Below are 24,937 nucleotides of genomic sequence, written 5' to 3' on the forward strand. Positions count from 1 at the left end.
AAAAGCATATCACAACCATTAGTCATAGGTGTATTTTTTTCCCCCTGCAAATTATTTATTTTACTCATTTTCCCGTCCTCCGCGTTGTCCTGCCATCTGGCAGTTACTTCTTTTTACTGTAAAAATATTTTGTTTTACCACCATTGTTCAGTCCCCTCCCACCCCACCCCCCATTTCTACTTCATGAGCAGTTAGTTCTAAAGTGTCAATAGAACGTAACTGAAGACGGTCTAGGTGTTGTGCTCAGGACAGAATGTGCATCCAGCAGGCGCTTCATAAATGTTTATTGGGTGAAGGAGTTCCACCAAGGTCTGCACTTAAGACTAGCTTTCCTGTCTCTTCCTCAAGCAGATTTGAATCATCTTGGCACGAAGCAACAGTATGCATTTTTAAGATAATTTCTGTTTCCCTGGGGTTTGGGGCAGGGACACTCCGTGGGCGGTGGACAGCCACATCCGGAGCTGCCCGCCAGCTCACTGCCCCTGGCAGGGTCTGCGCCGGGGAGGGCAGGCAAGCGCTGTCATCTGGTGGGAGAGGCCCCACTCCGGCTCCAGGGGGACTTCCCAGGGCTTCCTCAGGAATCTGAGTTGTTCTGCTTATTCCCTCAAGACGTGATTCATTCCAGGCCTTTGTGGGTGAACAGTGAGTCAGCAAGGACCTTTGCTTCTTTCCCACATGGATTACTCAGTACACATTCTACCGATGAGAGAACTGGGCCACATCCAGGTTTAAATAAATTGTCCAAAGTCTATGTAATGAAGAGTAAACCGTGAGGCCGAGGAGGTAAACCGGGTCAGTCTGATTCCAGCATCTATGCTCTTTATGATCCTGCCTAAAAGCCAGAAAAAGGCCTGGACGCTGCAGGGGGTTGGGGAAGAAATTTCATTTGTCACTTTATATAATTGTGTATGTGCACATACTGTTTTTAAAAACCTAATTTTAAAAGGGGATAAAAGTAAAAAGCCCCAACATTGAAGAGTCAAACCACAGGTGGCTAATGATCAACCCTCTAACCATGCTCTATTTTTCACTTTAAAAATGATCGGAAACAGTTACTAGGCATAGAGTCAAAATGACTTTGAAATGTCGGGTACAAATAATTCAGAACTCAGTGGCCTAACCATGTCTTCACCTACTATGATGATTTTGCATCTGGAACTCCTATGGTGGCAGGTCCTTGCTCTGTACCTGGTAGTAGGCTGTCCAAAAACACCTGTCGAGTGATTAAATAAATGAATGACGAAAGCAAGCCAACCTCTACAGTAGTTCTTGCAACATCTCTTCAAGATGTGTGGTGCCTCTCTGCAGGGAAGGCCCTCCTGGGGCTGGGAAGCGAATCTACCAGTACCATTCCATCCCTCACAGTTGGGAAACTGTAAGGCTCTTGCCCAAAGCTGGTGTGATTTATGAAGTTCCCTGAAATCCCTGGATGAGACGCGTGGTGCAGAAAGAATCCTGTGACTCATACCTTCCCACTGCTGCCCCTCTCTGCAGCACTTTCTTCCACTGCCTGTCTCTCTGGGGCACTGCACTCTTTCTTTCCAGTTATTCTGAGTCCTGCCCGACACATTCCGTTTACTGACAGAAAGGCAGATGTGAGGGAAATGTCCCTTCTATTTTTAAAAGCTGTTTGAAGATACACATTTCTGGTATTGCTGGTGGCTCTGCTGTCACCATTTCATCTGGACAGAATTCTGGTCAACCAGAATGGAAAAGGGCCCCTGGAAACCATTTCTCATGCAGCTTTTGCTTTGACAGTTTGTTTCTTCCCTTAGAAAATGTTTGAGGTTTGTGAAATACCTATATGTCTTGGGTGTCACTGATCAACAAGAATAAGGAACACACACACACACCACTGCTTTGTGGATGGATAAAACATTTATTTTTGTTGTAGCTCTTAAAACCAATTGTGTAATGAGAGATTTGCTGAGGAAGATGTGGCCTGAAAAAGACAAACCTGAGTAGAAAATACTAGCAAATGTCTCAGTAATTTGAATTTAAGAGGATGAGACCCTGGGGAATCTGCCTCCCCTACTTCCTCTCACAGCCCCCAGGGTGGTCCCAGTGCTTCTGAGCTGTGGCCTGTGCCCGTGCAGTGCTGTCCATGTAGCGGCCAGAGCCCACCCCACACTTTCCTCAGTCCCTCTCATACAACCGCCCATAGAGGGCCGCTGTCACCAGGCCAGAGGACAATCTGCTCTTCCTCAGGAAATAGTGGTCATTCTCCCAGCCGAGCTGGTCAGGGGTTTCCAGGGTCATCCCTGAGGTCAGAAACATAGGAAAGATATAGGATGTACTGAAGTTCCCCCAAAGGTGAAACTCAAAAATCCCTGTGGCCTCTGTGACCTCCTGTCCACAGGTGTCAAAGCCAAGACCACCGCATTTGACCAGGGCGCAAACTTGAACATAGTAAGTGCCATGCACGGTGTGAAGGCCATCAAAGACCCCCAGGGCATACAGCTCTTTGGACAAAGTGGGCCTCTTGTAAAGTAAAGAACAGCAGAGGCCATTCGCACAGACTCGGAGATAGCCTTCCTTTTCCCACACTGGGACCAGTGTGAAATTGTCATACATCATCTCAGAGTAAAACGTGGGAGCAGCATTCATGTTCCATTTGGTGGCTTCATCACAATGGACTTCCTGAGAATCCTTCTCACAGTATGGATCACCTGCTAAGATTTTTAAAAATTTACCATGGGATGGGTCCATTTTATCTGTGGCATTCTCTGTACCAACGAGACCCTGTGGGTTTTTGGCTACCTTGGCAATTATAAGGTGACCTGTGAGGTTTTCCATGTCATGGTGCCAAACGGACTTCAGAGGGGTGTGTATACCACTTCCAGTCATCCCCAGAGATGGGTGGTGGATGTTAGCAGCCAGCAAGTTGACACCAAAGGCTATGGCGAAAGCACTCTGAATCTGAATAGCGGCCAAGAGCGGGAGCTGGTTCATCCAGGCAGCCGGAAACACAATATGCTTCACCTCAGAGTCTCCGAGGAGTCTGATGGCAGGGTCAAAGAATAATATATCAAAGCAAGTGAAGACGCCAAACTTGCCAGCAAAAGGGGTTTCGAAGATGGTGTGATCCACTCGGACAGGAGTATCAAAAGCTGCCTCAAAATAGAGGTTGTATTTGCGGTAGCGGTCCACTAAGGTTCCATTAGTACTGAACACGACATTCGTGTTAAACTGGTATCTTCCATCCTGTGGGCACCCTCGGTCACCGCTATGACAAGGCTGCTTCGTCCCGAGATTGGCCACCAGGAACATATCTCCTTTGATAGCCATACAACTCAGGCGCTGGAGGACCTAGAGAAGGAAAAAAAGGTATAAATAAACGGAATTTTAAAATCCTGCCTTTTGCCCCATAATTTAAAAATAGAAAAGTCCCTGTATTGTGTCCATAATATGTAAACAGTTATCATAAATCACTAAAAAAAGCAACCACTACTGAAAATGTACAAAGGATATAAACAGGTGATTCCTAGAAGAGCAAATACAAATGGCCAACAAACATCTGAGAAGATGTGCAACCTTGTTAGTAACAAGGAAATGCAAATTAAAATAACAGTGAGATATTTTTCACCTTCGTAAGACTGGCAAACATTCAAAAGATTATTCCCTTACATTCACCCAAGGTGGGAAAACAAGCACTCATACACTATTACGGGGGATGTAAAGTAAAATCAAAATCTTTTTTTTTTTAAGGAGGGCATCACTTTAAGCTCAGTGGCCCACGTGGGGATCGAACCGGCAACTGTGGTGCTACCAGCACCACACTTGGACCAACTGAACTAACTGGCCACCCCTCAAAATCTTTTAAAGGGGAAATTTGGCAGTTTAAAATAACTTAAAATGTGCATATCCTCTGCGGAGAAATTTCATTTCTAAGAATCTTATTTTACAGAAAAACTTAGATATGTTTATAATAATATATGTATAAGTATAGTCATCGAAACATTGCTTATAATAGCAAGAGTTTAAAAAAATAACCATACAGTTAAAAAAAGAGGCTGTCAATAATTATAAAATGCATAAAAGAATACAGTTGGATACACATCAAATTGTTGATGGCAGTTTTTATAGGAAGGGAAGAAGAATAAGAGATGGGGTGCATTGAAGGTGGGCTTTCATTTTTTTACTTCTGTTTGTTTAATAAGCATATATTCATGTATTTCTTGTGTGATTAATACAGAGAATAACCCATACATGAGCAAATGCTTCGTAGTACCAGACATTCTTTAACTGGATGAATGTGTGGCACATGGAGTTTGGGGAGTCTTGGGTTTCATTTTCAGGATCCTAGGGTTCCCTTTCAGCCTCATTTATCATGTCTTGGCTTTTGGCCCCTGGCTTGGTTCATGTCCGCATGCCTTCACCTACTGAGGAAGAAGGCTGGGACCCTCACATACCTCTGTGTCATTGAATCGGTGCGGCTCCAGGCATGGGTTCCACCTGACCAACTGGGGCGATGGCATGAAGTCCAAAAATGGGTAAATGGATGTTCTTGTGAAGTTGAATCCATGAATGCCATCTTCTGGAAACACTATAATCTGTACACCCTGTTCAGTCAAAAACATCAAATTATAGTATGTTATCAGATAATGGGAAGCATCACTCCATTCCTTTACTCATTCTTTCATTCATCTTCTGACAGCCATCAAGCAATGGCTATGTACCAGGAACCAGCGATAAAAAGATGGTGGCTGAACTTTCATCAGGGATCTTAGTCTCAGGGAAGCCATCTCACTTGGCCTAATTCTGAGGGAACAAAGACAAAGTCCTCTAGAAACCACCACTAACTGTACCTGGGGCATGTCTAAGGAAGGAGGGCTGAAAGGAACAGGAGTATGCCAAGCCAACAGGGGTCTGGAGTTCTTGGTGGTGCAATGGGAGCTGGGAACAGCTGCCAAAGGCCTTGAATCTTGGGCTCATTAACCTTCATTGCACATCTAAATCAGATGAGTAATTTCTGTAAAAACATCCCTTGTTTAGGGTTTAGGGGTGATGCCGGGGCCCACACCCTAAAAGTCTGCTTCAATTGATTGTGAGTGGGGTCCTAGCAACGGTGTTTGTTGAAAGGTCTGCATGTGATTCCGATGTGTAGCCAAGGTTGGGAGCCACTGAGCTCGTGGCTAAAAGTCAAGTGTGTTGATTTCAGCATAGAAACACGGACTTGCTCTAACTTGCAATTCTCCAACTGGGAATTAGGAGGCTCCCTTTACCTGTGGCTTCCTGAACACACTAACGGCCTTTTCCCACAGCTGGAGACCCCTGGGCTCCATGTGATGTCTGCAGCAACCTAGGAAAATCCAAATAAACAGGGCAGCCCTCAGCTCTCAGCAGCAGGGCCTCATACTTCTGCTATTCTCCACCCACAAGGCTTCAAATGTCAAGCCTGAAACATTGCCCCAAAGTGAAAGGGCAGGAAGAATGCAGAGAAGACATGAATAATCAAAAATAACAGGCACTTGGGGTCACTTATTTCTGGAATGCAGTGAAAACGCTATATATTTTTGTGTGTGTGTGGTTATAAAAGTTTCAAAAGTTGAACTGTGGAAAAATTGGACAAAAATATAAAGAATTCACATGAGTCAAGAATTCACAAAAGCAGTCACATGAAGATACTTTTTGTCAATATCTTGGCTATTTTCATTTTCTCTCTCTGCCTCTCTCAGTATATATGTCTATGATTGAGATGATAAATATATAGTTTTTTCCATCCTGACTTTTGCACTATGTAGAACATCAAGAATATAAAGATACCTTCAAAAATATCATTTGTAACTGCCACATTATATTTAATAGACCACAGTTTATTGATTATTATTGGGCATTTGAATTGTTTCCAATTTTTTGTAAGAAAAAGAAAACTGTGGTGACCATCTGCACACAGCGTGCTCAAAACACTCAGTGAATGACTATTGTACACAAATCTTTGATTGGATCTCTGGTTATTTCTTTAGAATAAGTCTTATAAGTGAAAATACTAGTCAAGGGCATGAAAAGTTATACGTTCTTAACATATACTGCCAATTAGCTTTCCAGAAAGATTGTACCAATGTACACTCCCTCCACTGTAGCATGAGATTGGTCATCTTATTGCATTGGAAAAAAAAAAGTATCGCAAACTTGGAAACAAAGCGAGATGAAGAATGTATGCCTTTCTAGGATATACTAGGGTACTGATTAACCTGGCTCAAGGATCATTTATCTAGTGAATGTACCACTGTTTGACTTTGCTATTTAATAAAACATTATGCTAAAGATTATAATTTCATTGCCTTGCAAGATATGAGCTAGTTTGTATCTCCTAGCAAATTCACTTCAACATGCATTTGACTGGTACACAGAACTCTCTTTTGAATCAACTTTACCATCTTATTGGTTCCTTCATTGATTAATGAGTTAACTAAAAGCTCTGACACGTTCATTTTATATTTGGGTGAGCCATGTTTTTAACTTTTTGAAAATGACACTTAAACAAATATTTTCCTGTATTAAAAAAAAAAAAAACTTTGACAGCACTGAATGGTTTTTTTTTTTATAGACAATGACATTTAAGTTATGTATACATACCAGATTAATATTAAAATTGAATTGCATTTACAGAATACATATCTGCCAGGAGTGAGGAGAGGAACCAAACCTGAGTGGGGGCAGAACATGGGTCTGATGTGATTACCAATCCATTCTAGGAAAGTTCTAAAAAGTAAGTAGCATTCCTGGAAAATGGCTTGAGCAATTTTCTGATAGACCTTCATGAAATCAAGAATTCCTGAGGAATTAACGTTGCCCACCCAGGTGACTGACTAACCTAATATGTTTAAGCTGGACTCCTTTTCTTCCCTACAAAAGCCTCCACTAAGAGAGAAATATTTCAATTGACTTGTTCAGGAACCTTTACCTTTATCAAAAGTTTGACATAAAGCTCTGACATATGCTTGGTATCAATTTGTCTTAGAAGTTACTTTCACACCTATAATCACATAGGGGAGCCAAGATATCTATAAACACTAAAATGATCGGATCGACAACTTCCTCTCTGCTTCTGGACCACAAATAGAGAAGGAATGATGTCTTTCAGATAGCACAGGTTTAACAAAAACATGTTATAGGTTTCATTTGGGGGCAGGTTATTAAAATGCAGGGGGATGCTACAGTTTCCGGGTTTCAGGATGGCAGTTGCCAAATGTCTTAAAATGGTCTTGTGACAGGATGGAGAGTTAGAGGTGGGTGACACTTTGTGGCATGCAAGCAAGCACCTGTGTGAAGAGAATGCACATCAGGAGGTCTGAGGCCACAGCGTGGGATCTGTTTACTCACAGACATAAGTGACGTGTCTATCAAATGTGTGAATGACAAGAAAGTAACTGAAATGCTGGATGTCAGTAAAGATCCCCAAATAGTCCAACAGGCAGGGATGATGAAATTTAAGAGCATAAATGTGAAGTCGTGCTCTCAATTTAAATAAATCAACTTTATAAGTACAGGATGGAAATGGCAGCTTGTGTCTGTGTGTGCAAAGAAAGCTCAGGAGTTTTAGTTGGGAGCAAGCGCCTTATGAATTCACAGTGAAATGTGACTGACCAATGTTTTCTAGAATGAGAATGGTGATAGATCTCCTTCACCCGGCTCTCGTCAGGCAGAATTAGGAGAACGATGCAGAGCTGTGGGCAGGGAGATAACCAAGGAAGTCGTTGGTGGAAGGTCTGAAAACCTCACCTCTCAAAGAACTGTGGGTGGGAGTAGGGATATATAGCCTGGGGGAGAGATGCAAGGAGGGCCATGAAGCCCTCAAACCTGAAGGTGGCATGCTGTGGCAAGGGACTCAGTCTGCTCTGTTTGGCTCAGAGGACAGAACAATGGGTGGCAGTTACAGGGAGGCCGACTGTTGCTCACTGAAAAGAAGACCTTTCCAGAAGTTCTCACTGTCCTCAACTGGAAGCAGTGGGCCCGTGAGACAGGAGTTCTGGGTCACTGAAGGTGTTCAAGGAGAAACTGGATGGCAGGTTGGGAACAAAAGAGAGAGTGTCACTCATCAGAAGAGGTTGGACCAGGTCTTTAAGCTCCCTTCCAACATTAGGGGTGTGTGTGTGTGTGTGTGTGTGCAGGCACACATGTGTACGCACATTATAGGCTAGAATTTTTAAACGTAGCCATAGATTGTGGCAGTCCAGGCAATCCCAATACCCTGATCAGAGACAGGGACAGACCCGGATGGCATGACTGGTTCTGCCCTCTAAACTCGCAGACACAGGGAGGTTTCGCCTACATGGAGTTTAGCTCCTGTTGAGGCTGAGCAGGGCCTCCTCAAACAGCTGGGCTTGGTCACCCCACCACCAGGGTTAAAACCCAAACTTCCCTTTGGTTATGGGTTTCCCAACAGGGCATTTTCTTACAGTAACATCTGGCACTAACATTTCCCTCTCTGCCCCACCCTTCCTGGCAGGAATGGGAAATGTGGGCCAAAAGCAGGAAGCCTTCACAAAGGCTGGCACCGACCTCTCTTTGTTCCTTTGGGCTCAGGGATGTCTGGGTCAAGTTCTCAAGACTGTTCAGTCCTGGCGCTGAGACTAGAAATGAACCCCAAATAATCTGACGGCAGCAAATGGCACTTCTGTGGACGCTTGCTGTTTCAGTTCACCTTGGAAACCCTGAGAGTGTCAGAGAGGCCATCATGCCTGGTGGTTTTCAGATTTTTCTGCCTATCAAAATCCACTGGGGAGCATTAAAAATCCCAATGCCCAGCCCACGCCCCAGCCGGCTCTGCAGGTGTGGAACCCAGGCACTCACATTTGTTTACAATTGGCCAAGCAATTCCTCCCCACAGCCACATTCGAGAACCAGGGATCTAGCCGCAGCTTCTCAGACTTGAGGTGAAAAGCATCACCTGAGGATCTTGCTAACATGTAAATTCTGACTCAGCAATCTGGGTGGGGCCCCAATTCTGCATTTCTCACACGCTCCGAAGCACCGCTGATGCTGCTGGTCCATGGACCACTCTCTGAGTAGCAAGATTCTCGCCAACTGACTATTTCAACTCAGCTTCACCTGCTGGACCGATTTGCCAGAGGGGCTGTTGGAACCCCCGACTGAGGGCTAAAGAACAGTTTGCCCTGTTCTGAGAGCCCAGCTGAGGCTCTAACCCAGGAGCACATCTTGCCTTTTGGGCTGCAGTCATCACTTGCTGTTCATAGATGTCGAGGTTCCGATTCATCAGCTCCAAAGCCTGTGTGCGGCTGGTGGGAGCTAGAGGGTTCAGACTCAAGATTGACTGGTGTTCATACACGGCGGCCATGTAATAGTCAGTCTCGTGATCTTCGGCCACGCAGTGCTCCGTGGCGTGGACTCCCAGCGCCACCATGTAACAGCCGCAAAGGAGAAAAGCCAGCCGACTGCTGGCTCCAGACATAATGCAGACCATAAATCTGGAATGTAATGAGGCCAGGGGAAAACAGCTGAATAAAGAATCCTGCCAAGAATTTAACTTTTGCAACTGTGATTTATTAATCCCAGCAATTAAACTCACCCGCCATGATACTGCCGCTCAAAGAGTTTGTTTCGTGTTTCTAATAAAAGGGTATGTGTTTCTCTCCAAACACATAGCAAGCTCCGTTTAAAATGGCTCACTGTGTTAATCGGCTGGTTTTAGAATATTTCCAAAACAGATGCAGTGTTTGTGTCACTACTCACTTCTCTAGCTGTACACTTACGTGTTAGGCAATAATACTCATGCCGATTCTTTTACCTAATTCTGTGACATAGTCCACGTACAACCACCTGCCCTCTACACACACACACACACACACACACACACACTCTCTACAGGTCAACTATCTATAGGAGCTGTGATTGCCATGATCCTAATAGTACAGCTCGGCTTTCCTAGCCGTAAAAACCTGGTGGTGTAAAATTCTCCGTGCATCTCTTTGGTTAGTAATGAATAGAAAGAGTAAGGCTCCCTTTACGCAGCACAGCCTCCTTTGTCTGGTGCAGAGAAGCTGCTGAGTTCTACTTAAATGGCAACAGACACTCTGTCAGTGCCGCGTATAGGAAGTCTCCCAACCAAAGCCTGACTTTTTTTTTCTTTTTCCTCCTTGAGCTTCACAATTCCCGTTGCCCATCACCCTTTTCTCAACCTCTGTCTCTGTGCCTCCAAAACTCTTACTCGGAAGCTTACGCATTTGGAAAGAAACTCCTTTTGCAGTGCCGAAATGCAATTACCTAGAAATAGACTAGAATTTTCTAGAAAGTAAACTCAGCTCTGTAGCTCGTCCCCTAAGAGATGAGAAGTAAATTAAGTCACTTACAATGACACTTCCTTGTGCCTTTTTCCCCCAAGAAAAGGAGTTTTTATTTCTAGTCCTTTTGTGTTACTAGGTGTTTTAGAGTGAACAGTCCAATTCTGCCTTGAAAACCAGCCTGGCCTCCCAGCGGAAGCCGCTCCTCTGGCACACAGATTTACCAGGTGGTGTGCCAAGGTGGGGCCTTGTGGAGATGTGCTGGGGCCAAGCAACTGCCCCGATTAAACATCAAGAGAACAAAGACAAATCCAGGAATCATATTGCCACTCTTTAAAAAGACAAGGACACCCTGCCCATGTCTGACTCACAACTCCTGTGTTTGCATTTCAAAACTAAACCATCTAGGCTGCAATTTTTTTTTCCCCCTCCAGGCTGCAATTTTTTTTTCCTCTCAAGAGTTCCAGAAACAAAAGTAACCATAATTATTTTCAGCAACAGAACAAGGACTGGGGATGTTCCGTCAGAATCCTCAGAAAATCAAATACTTTTCAGAATAAGTGGGGTTCTGCCCCCCCAAACCTGCCCCCTCTCAAACTCTTACTTCTTTCTCCCGGGAATAAATGTACAATCCAAACACCAAACCTCAGGACTCGTTGCCATTCCTCTCGGCTGTGCACTGTCAACAAGGTTTTAAGATGAGAATAAGGGGCCTTTGAGTGAGCAGTCATGAGTTTTTGAGTTGAAACAAAAGTATAATTGATAAGCTTTTATAATCAGAATTTTGGCTCTGAAGACCAGCAAGGAAGACTTTTAAAAGTCTCAAAATCTATGTTCCATTCCATCTCTTCCTTCATAATGAGGATAATGGGGAGGGGTTTTGGGGGAGAGATGTCTCAAAGTCATAGTCACAAAGCTAATAAAGTTGAGAATAAGGCTATGGCCTCACTAAGAGGGGGGAAACTGAGGCTGGGGAGGAAGGGGGAGAGGCATGTGAACCTGTGCCTGGTGGAGGCAAGTCAGGAGTCCCTGGGGCCACGAGTGGCCTTCACGACATCCCCCTTTCTCAACTAAGAGCTGTAAACCACCGATTTGGGGACACAGAACATTTGTTTAAGTTTCAGGGACTTGCAATCCAGCAAAACAAGGAAACCGTGGAACCAGCAAGTTATCACATTTCTTTCTAGTTTGAGAAAATAAAATTTAGATTATTTACAAAAGGAACCTAGTAGGAGAGCTGTAGGTGGCAATCCTTTGTGTGTGAACAAAGTTGGGTCGATAATAAGAGGTTATGGAGATTCAACCAGGTATTCCTGCTAGAAAGAAGCAAGTTTAATGAGGTAGGAGAGAATGAGTAATTACAACAAAAATAGGAACAACAGTTCTCCCTTCCCCAGGAGTGGTGAAATAGACATCTTAACCACGTTTGCAAGTGCTGGTTTTCCCTCTTTATTTGGCTCCACACAACTGTCTCAGGAAAAAACAAACAAGGTCAGAGCAGGGACTCTGAAGGGCACGGCAGGCAGGAGAGGAGGGTGGTTTTAAAGGGTGCAGGATTGGAAGGGCTGAGGCATCACCCAGCTGGTTTTCAGCGGTTACACATGCGGGCTCATGATAGCATGCACAGGTGGGCTGGAGCTGTGGGGGCTCCCTGGAAACAAGGGGGCTCTGGAAAGTCATGAGGTTCTTGGAATCCAGCAATTGATTCATCTTCAGAGCTGGCCAGGACCTAGACCACAAACCAAACAGTGACTAGAGAGAGGTGTGTGCCCAGTCTGAAAAGGTAGTTACGCCCCCTCTTGCATTGGAGGGTATTTGATAGATGAGACAAACCTGCAGGAAGGGCCTGGAATGAATGCACCATTGAGGGGACAATGTGGTTCCATACCCTGCTTCTTACACTCTGCTCACCACAGCCCTCTGAGATGGGGGCCTCAGCTCGTGAAGCACCCTGAATCCCACCGTCTGGGAACAGCAGAGGCAGGAGGGCTCACTTCAGGTATCCATGGGACAGGGACTGTGCGCCAGACGCAGGGGTAGGTGTCAGGGATACAGCACTGAATAAGCCCAGCCCTTCCTCGTGGAGTGCCCACTCTAGGTGTGTGAATAAACCAGCTGCAATCAAATCAATACCGAGTATGTAAGATGGTGATAAGTGCAGAGGAGAAATAAAGACAGGGAAGGGGAGGGAGGCCTGGCCTGGGTGGCAGACAATTTTAAGGGTTATGGGCAGGGAAGGCCTCAATGAGAAGGTGGTGTTTGAGGGAGGAGGTCATGTGGATGCCTGGGGGAAGTGTTCCAGGCAAAGGGGCTCTGTCCACCCATGTGGAAGGATGCCAGGTAGGCTCAAGAGACAGCACGGAGAAGAGTTGGCTGGAACCCAGGGACCCGGGGCTCAGAGTGAAATAACAGGGGACCCCTCACTGGCCTCCGCACACCTCCCCGCAGTTGCCCCTGTCCTCTTCCATTCTCATCTCATTAGAGCAGCCCACGAGATCCAGTGAAAGCCCGAGTCAATCATGACACTCCTCTACTCAAAATCTTCCAGCGACTCCCCACCGCCTGCAGAATAAACACCAAAAAGACCGTACAGTATGTCACTAGGCATGATGCAGAAGACAGGAAATCATTGATGGGGTGGGGATTGAATTGCTGGAGTGACATCTTAACCAGCATCCTGATGGTTTAACTGCCCTACAGAAGCCCCTGCTTCTCGTTTCATAATGCAAAATGTTCCCCCGACACTAATCCTGATCAGGAAAGTTCCTGTGGTATATGAGGAAAAGAAATCAGTCTAAATGACACGGAAATCTATTTCGTGGAAATTTGGCAACATGTCAATCACTAGGTATTTTTACACACAAGGAACTTTTTTCCTCCACCTTTTTAAATGATTCATCTTGATAATTATTAATAGCTGTGTTTCCTTCCTAGCCTTGCTATTACAATAGTGTCTTTTGCAATAAAATGAAAGGATTATCATTAAGATGTTCTTAATAAGATAATTTCAGAGGCAGGTATATACATTTTAAAATTTATATATAGACCTATTGATCTTGTTACTAAAAGAACTTGTCACTCTTTACACGTCAGGGAGAATAACAGTCCCATGACTGGGAAAGGAGTAGGAAGAATCAGCAGAGGAAATGTCACATCCTCTGGAACAAAGCCTGAGGGACCTGATAAATCATTAGGACTCAGAAGAGCATACGTCTCTAAGTACATGTGACAGAATGCCAAGAAAAACCCTTGTAAACTTCTAAGTATTTTTTTTAAATTGAAGTTTATTGGGGTCCAAATATTTTGAAACCTATTCTCATGAATTTTGTGATTTCCGTATCTAAATCCTTTTACATAAGGAGAAATAATGTCCACATCCATCGAATTTACATAATCTCAATTTAAAGAAATCCCAAAAGAGACCTTTTAGTCCCTAGAAAGCCTCTTGTTTTCTGCTTCTTTCCTGATGGTGCTAGAAGTTCGCTTGTTAGCTTGTCCATGATTGGCCTCTGGAACAAGAAGCCCAACAATGATTTTAGCTTGAACAGCTTCATGCAAACCCATGCCCACCAAGACTTTTGATGTCTCAGTGGGAACAGTCAAGTGTAAACACTTGTGGGTGGCAACTGTTGATGACGTCAAAATTCAAGGCTGAACTTACAAGGAATAGTGAATAAGCTACCAAGTCCTCCTAGTTGAACTGGGAAGTTATGACTTCGCCTTTTAAAAAATTCCAGCTATTTATCTTCAAAAAAAGAGAGAGAGAGAGTGACATATGGAAGTGTAACTCTGGGCCAGGTCTTTGCTTAGGGCCTCTTTCTGCTCTGTTGACTAATTTATCTTAGAGCACTCAATGAGCAATCAAGGGATCCTGACACTTGAACTTACATATAAGTTATCTTCCTTTTCCTCAAACAAGATACTATCTTTATAATTTAAGTCAAATAAAACTTCTGAAATGCCCAGGTGTTTAATGTAGTAAGGCTGTTTCATTTTGTGCAGACAGAAAAGAGCTCCCGCTGAGACTGATTCTACAGGTTTGCTACTGCCCCCCTGTGGACAAACTGAGTATCATTAACCAAGTACCACAATAACACAGTGCTTCTTACAGCAGAAAATGGGTGGCTTTTACCCTCCTTTCCGTCTCCTTTTCATTTCTAATACTTCATCTATATCTTTTACAGTTAAAAGACAAACGAACCAGAAAACATTTGATTTTCCTAGATAGGAGTCTCATAAAAGCTGTTTTTTATTGGCCATGTTCCCAGGACCTATTGCATCTTCTACAGTCACAAGTTTTAAATGTGTTGTGATTTCTTCTCTTATAGTCAGTCATACACTCCAAAGATTTGACCGGAGTGCAAAGAGATGCAGCCCAACCACACTGTGACAGACAGCACTACGCATGGGGAAATCTGGCCGAGTTAAGGGATCTATAGGGACAATATGTTATATTGATGCCACATTACATTTCACCTCTTCCATGGTAACGTTTTCAAGCCATTTTAAAATCCATCATTTCAATTTACCTTCCTGTCACATAAAACAGTGAAAGCAGGTGATAAAATGCTATCTTCACGGTGATGGAAAGATAGGAGTCAGAATACAGGTGCTACCTGCCTTTATCCTCTAGCCCAGTGGTTCTTCCAATGTGACCCCAGGCCAGGGCTTCAGCATCTCCATCACTTAGGATTTGTTGGAAAATGCATATTCTCAGGCCCTCCTCCAGAACTACTGAATCAAAACTTCTGGAAATGGGGGCCCAGGGATCTGTGTGTTCAAGCCCTCCAGGTGTCTCAGTGTCATGCCCGTATTTGGGAATCCCCTGCTCTGGTCTGACCACCGGGATTTCCCTTGGGAGTACTACTTCGAATTTCTGTTTAATTCTGCTGCAGCTGCATTAAAGACTCCACAGTGGCCTTTGAAGGTTTGACTAATAAATTACCCCAGTTCTTCAACATGTGCTAGGAGGGCTGGACCAGGAGCCAGGAGACCTGCTTTCTCGTCTATTCTCACCATTAACTAGTCCTGGAGTCAAAAGAAAGACAGACATGAGTTCAAACCATCACCTTTATTTCCCAGGTACCTCTCCAATTGGGCTGATAGAATGTGGCCGATTTCAAAGTGTTTCTACCATATTTAGTGACTATGAGCAGCAAAGTATTTAAACACTAAAACTGGTGGGGGGGAAACCTCCCCAAAACAATTCGATGGAGGTCAGTTAAAGGATTCAGGGCTTATCTTTGCCTTGAGAGGAACATCACTGTAGAACCAGGTTGTTACTGGTTTTCATTTGTTTAAATGAAGTTCCTGATTTTAAACGAATTAGGAAAGGAGTAGTTGATAGATGTTCTATTAGACACTTTCCCTCCTGCTGTCTTTGAAGAATCAAGCCACAAGGGGGAATTCTACAGCTGCAAGGAAATTATTCGTCCAACAAGCAATTGAGCTTGGGAAAGGGCTCTGCCTCAGAGAAGACTGGGGGCCCAGCTGACACTGTCACTGTAGACTTGTCAGGTCCTGAGCAAAGGACCCAGTCAAGCTATGCTCAGACTACTGACCCACAGGAACTGGGAGATAATAAATGGGCCTTATTTTAAGCTACTACATGTGTGGTAAGGTTAATTTGTTATACAGCAATAGATAATTCAGGAAGAATATTTAAAGATGGAACTGAAGAAAACGCTCCAGAAATATAAACAGACTTAAATTTATAGATTGAAAGGACACACCAAAATTCAGGAAAGAAAGGAAGAGAATGTCAACACCAGGACATAGCCTAGTAAAATTCCTGATATTTAAAGATAAAATAAGAATTCTTTGGGAAGCCCAATAAAAAGATCAAGGGCGGGGTGGCCGGTTAGCTCAGTTGGTTAGAGCGTGGTGCTGATAACACCAAGGTTGTTGGTTGGATCCCTGCATGGGCCACTGTGAGCTGTGCCCTCCTTAAAAAAAATAAATAAATAAGGCATAGAGGTTAAACTTCTGCCAACCAAGAGGTAAATAGAAATACTATGGCAAAAGAACTGACAATGAGCCTTAAATATAAAGTAAATATGAGGATTATGTTTATGTAACACAATGCTAATGTTATAAACTTGAGAACATAGACGTTATAAAATAGGGAAAAGAGTTGTGTAGTACACAGGAAAGCAGAAGGAAGGAAATAAAACAAAAATGGAAATTAGTAAATTAGAAAATAGAAAAATGATGGAACTAATAAATAAGTCCAAGAGGTTGCTCCTGGGAAGAAAACAAAACATAATTATATAGACAAGTCATCTATGTAGATAAATCTAATTAGGGAAAAAAATGTGCAAAATAGGTAATAATGAGGAAATATCTACGAATGCAGAAGTTAAAATAATAATGAACAATGTCTTTATTCAATTCTATACTGACAAATTTGAAAACTAAGGTAAAATGGATAATTTCCTAGGAAAATGCATTTTAGCAAAACTTATGTCAGATAAAAGAGAAAACTGAACCAAGCCAACAATAACAGAAGAAGTAACAAATATTCCCTCCCATCCTCCACCCTCAAAACAGACCCAGATAGTTTCCAGAGGGATTCTCACTAACTGTAAAGGAACAGATAATCCCAAAGTTACTTAGTGTTCCAGAACATAGTAAAAGAAGAAAAGTTTTTCTTATGAAGTGATAAAATTCTGATAACAAAACCTGACAAAGGTAGAAGCTCCATGATGTTACCTACCACCCCGGATCCGTCTCTCTTGGTGAAGATAGAAGCAAACTTCTATCTTCAGAGTCACCTTGCGGTTGCAAGAGGACTGCTACGACTCCAATACCATGCCTTGTGGGAGAAGAGTAAGTGGGTACCTGCTGGTTCAGTCAGCTTTCCCCAAAACCCTGTCCACTGACTTCATCTCAATTGCTTTGGCCCACACAAGGACTCAGGACTCCTGCTAGCTACAAGGAAGGCTGGGAAGTAAGCTGCATTGCCATCTTGAATGAAATCAATATTTTGCCAGATAAAACACAGCAGGTCCAGTTAAGTTTGAATTCTGGGTAAACAAGTATGTTGGGACATACTTACACTAAAAAATTAGCCATTGTTTATCTGCAACTAAAATTGAACTGGGAATCCTGGGTGTCCTGTTTTGTTTTTTGAAATATGGCAACTCTACCCGTAAGTGGCCAAGTGACCATTACCCTCTTATGCTTGTTACTTCCTTTAGAAAAAAATAAAAGCTTTTCACCCAATGTGCATCCCTAAGCATTGTAGTTTCGTCTTCCCAATTGAAAACAATTGATATACCCTTTAACTCTCTTTGAACTTACAGGTCCTTTTCCATTCCTTTTATTTTCTTAAAATCAACCTGCAGAAGTAGCCCGGTCATTTGACTTGCAGATTTTCCAACAGAATGGATTTTGCTTTTTTGCACATGCAAAGATTTCAAACTCTTCTTCTTTTCCTTGGTATTTCTTGCAAATTGGCAGCCAGATCCAAAGACTGAATCAGACTCAGTTTCCATCACTTTGGCAAGACAATGGGTGGTAGTGTGTTCTTTCATCACGAAGCATATGGCTCCCTTTTCATGATCACAGTACTTTATGTACTGTGCTTATATCGTTATTCCTTGGGGATTGTGAAATGCTGGTATTCTATCATTACATTTTTACTTATTAATTGGAATACCTTTTATAAAAAGATTTTATCTACTATTTTGTTATCTAGTGGTACAGTTCATATAGGAAAAGCAGGATAAATGCTAGATTCTCTCTCCCATTCCTTTCAAAATCAGTTTTTAAGATAATAAATTGGTTCTGTATTATTCTCTGAAGGTGATCAATTTTTCAAAGATATCATTATGAACTCATGGATTTAAACATATTTGGTAGGTTTCTTTTCATTACAATTATTATCATTACTGAAACTCCAACTATCCCATCCGTGGCCAGCGGTAGTCTCAAGTTGGCTCTTGATTCCTCTTGACATTGCCTAGTAGTTTCTGACAGCTTCTTTGTGATCTGACATTAAAAGATGTCCCAGCTTATCTTATACATTTCCTGGCTCAGATCTGGAACTGGCCATTGCTACAAGAAGCCCTGGGAACAAAACTGATTCTTGGAAAAGACTAATGAAATAAACAAACCTCTATCAAGACTGATTAAGGACAAAAGCAATAAACACATATATGAACATAAAGAAAAAAATTAAAAGGGAACATAGCTGTGATTACAACAGAGATTTCAGAACTGAATATTGGATGTTCTGGAACAAATGTATGCTGAATGGATATGTGGATCAATTGCATAATTTTCTAGGCAATAAAATTTACCAAAACTAAGTCCAAAAAAGATAGAAAAATGAAGCGGACCAATTACAGAAGAATTACATTACCAAAGCCTCTCTCTAAAAGCACCAATCCTGGTCTATTTTTCAGGGGAGTGCTCCCAAACATTTAAGGGAAACATACATAGTGTATCATTTTTTTTTATACATACACATTTTATACAAATTGTTCTAAAACTGTTTTTAAAGATGGTATAACCTTGATATCCAATCTAGATAAGGACAGTTCAAGAAGGGAAAATAGTAGTTGACTCTCACTCTCAAATACAAATGCAGTAAGCCTAAATAGAAATAGTAGCAAAAGGAACTAAGTACTAATGTATAAAAAGAAAATCAGCATGACCAAGTTGGGTTTATCACAAGAATGATGAATCATTCAATATGAGAAAGTATATCAACTTCATTCACCACATTATAAGAGAGAGGAGTAATTGCTGCCATTTTGGTAGATAATTTACCAAAATATTCATTGTCTAAGCACCATTTATAGTATAGTTCATTCGGATCCCAGTGATCTCTAATGCCATATGTCAAGTTTCCACATGCGTCTGTCTCTGGACTCCCTGTTCCTTTCCTGTACTACCGTCCCAACACCAATCCTATACTACCTTAATTTCTGTATTTTTAAAATAAGTCTTTATGTTGGTAGGACGAGTCCTTCTACATTGTTCTTCTGAAACCATCTTGTCTATTGTGATTAGTTTCCCACTGCTGCTATAACAAATTATCACAAAGTTAATGACTTAAAACAACATAGGTTATCTTGTTATCTTACAGTTCTATAATTCAGAAATCTGAACCAGAGCTCACGGGGATCATATCAAAGTGTGGGTAGGACCACATTGTTTTCTGGAGATTTTAGGAGAGAATCTGTGCCTTCTTCCTGCCGGCTTCTAATAGCTTCTCACATTCTTGGCTCCATCTTCAAAGTGAGCGATATTGGGCTAAGTCTTTCTCATGCTGCCATCCCTCGGATTCTTGGTCTTCTGCTTCCCTCTTGCACTCATAAGGACACAAGTGATGACATTGAGCCTACCCAGATAATCTAGGATAATCCCCACATGTCACAGTCAGCTGTTGAGCAACCTGAGTTCCCCTGTGCCCTGTAAACCTAACATACAGGTTCTGGGGATTAGGATGTAAACATCTTTGAGGGGCCATTATTCTGCCTTCTAGATCTATTCTTGGCCTTTTTCTCTTTCATACATATTACAGAATCAGTTTCTCAAGTTCCATGAAATACTCTGAATTTATATGTATCTACATCAGTAATGATATAGATATATCTTCATCAGCAGTCAGGGAAATGGAAATGAGAAGCCATTTCACATCCTTCAGCTTGGCAAAAAAATTTTCATTCCACAGTTGAAGATGTGGAGAAAGGGGAGTTCTTACATACAGATGGTGGGAGTATAAATTGGTACAATAACTTTAGAGACCAATTTGGTAAAATTGACGATGACCCACCTCTAGATACATACACATAAAAACACACATGTGCACAAGGAGACATGCAAGAATGGTCAGAGAAAACTGTTTATAACACTGAAAAGCTAAATAAACCTAAATGTCCATCACTTGGAAAATGGGGGAATTACAAACACGATATTCAAGGTAGTGGCTACCTCTATGGCATAGTGAAGGGATACACAGGGAGTTCCAATGTATTTGAAATGTATTTCTTAAGCTAGGGATTGGGTACGTGGGTGTGTATTAATCTTTGTTCCTATTCATGTGTCTGAAAGATGTCATAGATGTTAAGTATATATAAAAAAGTGAGTAAGACGACGAATCACAACTAAACTCCAAAGAGGTTTGATGCAGAATCAAAGCTTTTGATGCAGAAAGAAGTTTAAGGGCTTGAGTTTCTCATCATGAAGACGTCCCTCACCTGGGATTACACCCCAGTCCAACTCCAACATGGGAGAGATTCTACCCTAGAGCTGATTCTTTGTTTTGCTGACACAGAGAACAGATTAAAAGCGAAACAAAACAATAAGAACAATTTAAAAAGCAAAAAAAAGGGGATGTAATGAAGGTCAATGGCAAGACAGAAGAAAACAAATGAAAACAGAAAACATTTAAATATTGACACCAGGTTTCATAGGCGATAGCTGCTACCCACACCCCTAAACCTCATGGACCACCCCCAAGTGTGGAGTTCTATCATATTAAGAAATACTGTATTATGGTTTCTAAGCCATTTGAGATAAGTCTCTGATGTCCTCATAGCATGACATCCAGTTGTCACCATTTTCTAGTGCATTTTACATCTTTATTCAGCAATCTGATGATTGCTGATGTCAAACTACACAAATTTGCTTAAAAAACAAACAAACAAAATCCCCCCCCAAAAAAACCTACAATGGATGAAGACAAAGCCAAAACTGGGTAACAATGTTTCTTCAGTTTCTGCGCCTGAAGTGCTCCCTGCTCTTTTTCTCCTTGGCATTAAAATGCCAGAGCAAAGGTAAAGGGCCTGCTGGCCCAAGGCCAAGGGCAGGAGCCCAGCTTTTCTCTAGGCTAGAGGTCACTGGGAAAAACTCCCAGTGCCTGTCCACCGCTAAAAGGCATTAAATCGGTCCCTGACGGTTTGATAATAAAGTTGCTTTTCACTGGTTTTGCTTCAAGTCAACGTCTAAGCTTTGGTACTTTGCAGTCCATAAAATAATGAGAAGCAAACAAAAATCAATTTAACCTGTTTTTTTCAAAGAACCATTTTATTATTTTATTTCCTGTTCTGTTTATGTTGATATATTTCCTACAGCACTTTTCCTGCTGTACCATTTTCAATGTTGGTTTTAAGAATAGTGTTCTACATAGATTTCCTCTTTTGTTATTGTTGCTTGCTTTTTGTTTGTGTTTAAGGTAGTCCATCTTAGTTTTCTCTTCTTTGATTTCAGCCGTTCTATAATGCATCACAAAACCCCTAATGCATTTCTTCATTTGATAATAACCATCCACTTCATATTTTGATGAAATGTTTGTGAGATTATTTCTCACTGGGTTAGCTAGTGGTATGCTTTCAAATAATCACAAAGATTTTTAGTGTCCTTCTTAGTTTACTGAAATTAAGCCGTAATTTTGGGGCCTAAGGTTACTGCCACCTATAAGAGCTGCATTTTAAATCGTTAGAGAGTATATTTTCTCCAGAAACGACAGTTGCAACTGTTATTACTAAATTACCTGGTTGCCTAGATATTTTCTTCACTAAAATGTAAGAAAGCCACCAAATAACTCATTTACAATCTCAGTTCTAGAACCTGCATATAGAATAATCAGTATGAAAACTTTCTGACGACTGACTCTGCTCTCATTACTTTAGCCTTTTCTTTAAAATAATTAAACCTATTCTTCCTTTGACCTCCTTCCACCAACACATAAATAAACAAAAACAAATCAAATTCCAATAAAATCCCCAACAAAATGAAATCACCCACAAAAATAATAATGAATGTGGTTAATCCTTAACAGAGTCTGCACAAAGGGCCTTGGATACATTACGAAAGAATCCTGAAATCTTGCAATGACAACTGGATTGAAAGGAGGTGCTCCCAGTACTGGCTAGTCCTGCAGGAGAGGACTTTGCTCGCTTCTGCTGCATCATCGGACTCAAGTGGACAGTGGAACATTTCATCCTGGACTGAAAGGTGTAAAGGTGAAAGCAAGTTTAAAGAGTTTACTGACTTTTCCCTTTGCTAACGGGCAGAACCCAGTCAGTTGAGCATTTATCCTTTTGCGAAACCAGTTAGTCTGAATTCAGGGAATTTATTCCAATTCATAGTTCAGTTTCACTACGTGTTATACGGAGTGATTCTGTCAGTATTTCTTTTGACACAGAAGTGAACACAAGTTCCCGTGAGCTGACTACCATCTATGGGGTCTGTGCTGTCCATGTCAAACTGATCTTGAACTTGTAAGTCCAAATTAATCAATAGTATTACTTTGGTAACAGGCAATCATACATTTAATTATTAACTCATGCCTCCAGCATAAGTACAGAGCTGGTGGTTAAATCGGGCTGCAAATCAAAATTAGGTGGCAGCTTTAAAAAAATACAGGTGCCTAACTTGTCCTAAGACACTGATGCAGAAGATGTGGGGTAAGGCCCAAGCAATTGTATTTTTAAAAAGCTTTCCAAGTGATTCTGATACGATAGGGGTCGAGGCTGTCACACAGGTACTGAATATAAACAATACTACCTAACAGAGGGGATGGGGTCCAAGCTTCTGTCAAAAGTTCAGAAATACATAAGTATACCCAATGAATCACTGAAGTAGTAATTAGTAAAGGTTTATGGTACACACACCAAAAAGACAGTTTGCAAACAGGAAGAAAAATCAAAACATGGAATGAGGCTCAGGGGTATGCTATAAAGAAGCTTATGCAGTAACTGTTTATTCTATTATAATTTTCAGTGGTTATCTTGTATCAACTTTGGGAAACAGTTCAAGTTTGAGTTATGATTTCCAGAGGCACAAGCAAAAAATGATCTAGGTCAGTTAGTCTTGCAAAATCAGCTTAATTAAGCTTTGGTTGTATGACTAAACTGGTTTTGCCTGCTCAGGGAATTTTCAAGGCTGATGTCCATTTGTTTTTGTTCAAACTTTTTTTTTTAATTGGGGAATATTGGAGAACAATGTGTTTCTCTAGGGCCCATTAGCTCTAAGTCACTGTCCTTCAATCTAGTTGTGGAGGGTACAGCTCAGCTCCAAATCCAGTAGCCTGTTTTCAATTTTAGTTGCAGGGGGCGAAGCCCACCATCCCGTGTTGGAACTGAACTGGCAACCTTGTTGTTAAGAGTTCAGGCTCTAACCAACTGAGCCATCCGGCTGCCCAATGTCTATTTGTCTATGACTTTAACACTTCTCAAACAGGGACAGGTAATCTGCACTAAGGACTGTTCAAAGCCACACAAAGAACGTTTTGCATCTTTCTGAAATGTCAATTTTACTTGACAAGTAAATAGTTTAAAATGTCCTTCTTATTTTGAGTGCTGGTTACATAGGTATATACAATTGTCACAACTCATCTAACATTTAAGATCTGTACATTTAATTGTATGTTTATTTTACCTAAATAAAAGGATCATATAATATTAAAATATGCATACATTCTGGAGTCGGATGCAAAATCTGCATATGTATTTTTTAGATGAACTCTGAGACTATTTCACTCTTCTCTGCTTGGGGTGGGAATTAGGGCTTGAAATGTGGAGAGGAAGATCTTTGGGAAGGGCCCAGGACTATAGTTTGAAAATCTCTGGGTTTACAAATCCTTTCACTTCTGATGCTTTTCATTCATTTCGCCCATGACCCACTCCCCTCTCCTCTTGTCTCTTTACCTTCCACGTATTACTGGTCTTTGCTTTAAAACACTTCAAATCCTCAGATATTTACAGTTCCACTCCGTTAAAAAAAAGCCTCAGAAATCGCACATTGCAAGCATCGTGTTCACTCAAAAATGTGTTTTAAAAGGTTATCAGCTGCAGGGCCTGGTTGTAGGTAGGCGATGTACTTAAGAATTACAAAAACCCACATTTTCTCACTTTGGAAAGAGTGGAGAGTAATGTGGGGTTTTGGCAAGGGTTAGAGAAAACAAAGGTCAAAAGTAACTAGAATCAAGAGGCTCTTCTTATCTCTTGTGGCCAAGGGCTTAACAGTGAACAGAGTATAAGACTGGCAGTCTGAAGCTTGGTGTGGGCCCAATGCTTCTGGGCAAGTTACTTGATCTCTCGCTTGGAAAAGCGAGTGTCCTCATCTATAATGTAAAGGGGACACATCCGATTCTGGATTTAATTAACGTAAATCCGTTTGTTAATATGCTTCACGGATTGCAAAGCCACAAAGTTATAAATGCATAAGTCAAAACGCGTGTAATAGCCTAGCACACGGGGAACGCGGATGCACGACAAGATCCAACAACGACTTCATCCAACGATAGGCGCCATCCAGCCCGCCCTGGTCCCAGCAGCCTTTGCAGCGCAGACCCAAAGCCCCCAGAGCAGCGGGGGCGGGGCCAGCGGCGCGCGCCTGCGCCACACCCCCTTCCGCGTCCACTAGCCCTCCTTCCGCCCCGACTAAGCGGCCCCGAAAAAGCTCAGGATAACAGTCAGGGGTGAGAGGCCTCCGAGGTTCCGCTTCTTACCTGCGCCGTGCAAGTTGCAGCGCCTTGTCAGCGCCAACGCCTGACACTCTGACTCCGCGAACGGAAGCGCATGCAAAAGGTCACGGTTCTGACTGAAGAGCGTGTTTACATTCCCATCTCTTCCCGAGCGCCCACTAATGTTAGCCCCCTCCCTTCCTTCTCGCTGTTTAAAGCGGTTGGTTGCTTTCTTCCTGTCGGAGGCGAGGGGGGCGTCCCACAGTTGTTGCGC

At 42.2% G+C, this 24,937-nt stretch overlaps 2 protein-coding genes across 3 annotated transcripts in view; one reads left to right on the forward strand and one right to left on the reverse strand.

The window, feature by feature from the left end:
- Positions 1-2,056: 2,056 nt before the first annotated feature.
- On the reverse strand, positions 2,057-24,847 carry BTD (biotinidase). Of its 2 annotated transcripts, none has more exons than XM_033132976.1 (4): positions 24,709-24,847; positions 9,167-9,431; positions 4,413-4,562; positions 2,057-3,309 (listed from the first exon to the last, which is right to left on the reverse strand). In XM_033132976.1, the coding sequence occupies exons 2-4, from the start codon at positions 9,425-9,427 to the stop codon at positions 2,137-2,139; spliced, it is 1,584 nt and encodes a 527-aa protein (XP_032988867.1). In that variant the 5' UTR covers positions 9,428-9,431; positions 24,709-24,847; the 3' UTR covers positions 2,057-2,136. The 2 variants fall into 2 exon arrangements, with proteins under 2 accessions (XP_032988867.1, XP_032988866.1); XM_033132975.1 differs by lacking the exon at positions 24,709-24,847 and adding an exon at positions 10,849-11,020.
- The window catches only part of HACL1 (2-hydroxyacyl-CoA lyase 1), a 30,706-nt gene continuing 30,414 nt past the window's right edge, over positions 24,646-24,937 (forward strand). The window contains exon 1 of the mRNA XM_033132973.1: positions 24,646-24,787. The gene's annotated coding sequence lies outside the window, so the exon portion shown is untranslated. The remainder of the gene's footprint in view (positions 24,788-24,937) is intronic.

This window comes from Rhinolophus ferrumequinum, chromosome 17, assembly GCF_004115265.2.
Source record: "Rhinolophus ferrumequinum isolate MPI-CBG mRhiFer1 chromosome 17, mRhiFer1_v1.p, whole genome shotgun sequence".
Taxonomy (NCBI): Eukaryota; Metazoa; Chordata; class Mammalia; order Chiroptera; family Rhinolophidae; genus Rhinolophus; species Rhinolophus ferrumequinum.

Bases quoted from the DNA above. Each gene is read 5' to 3' on its own strand.
- BTD (XM_033132975.1), bottom strand. From the start codon at position 10,907: ATGGCAACGAGTCCTGAGGTTTGGTGTTTGGATTGTACATTTATTCCC. The intron at 9,432-10,848 runs GTAAGAGTTTGA...ATTACATTCCAG, and splicing joins TTTATTCCCGGGAGAAAGAA to ATTTATGGTCTGCATTATGT. The intron at 3,310-4,412 runs GTATGTGAGGGT...TTCCTTCTCTAG, and splicing joins ACCGATTCAATGACACAGAG to GTCCTCCAGCGCCTGAGTTG.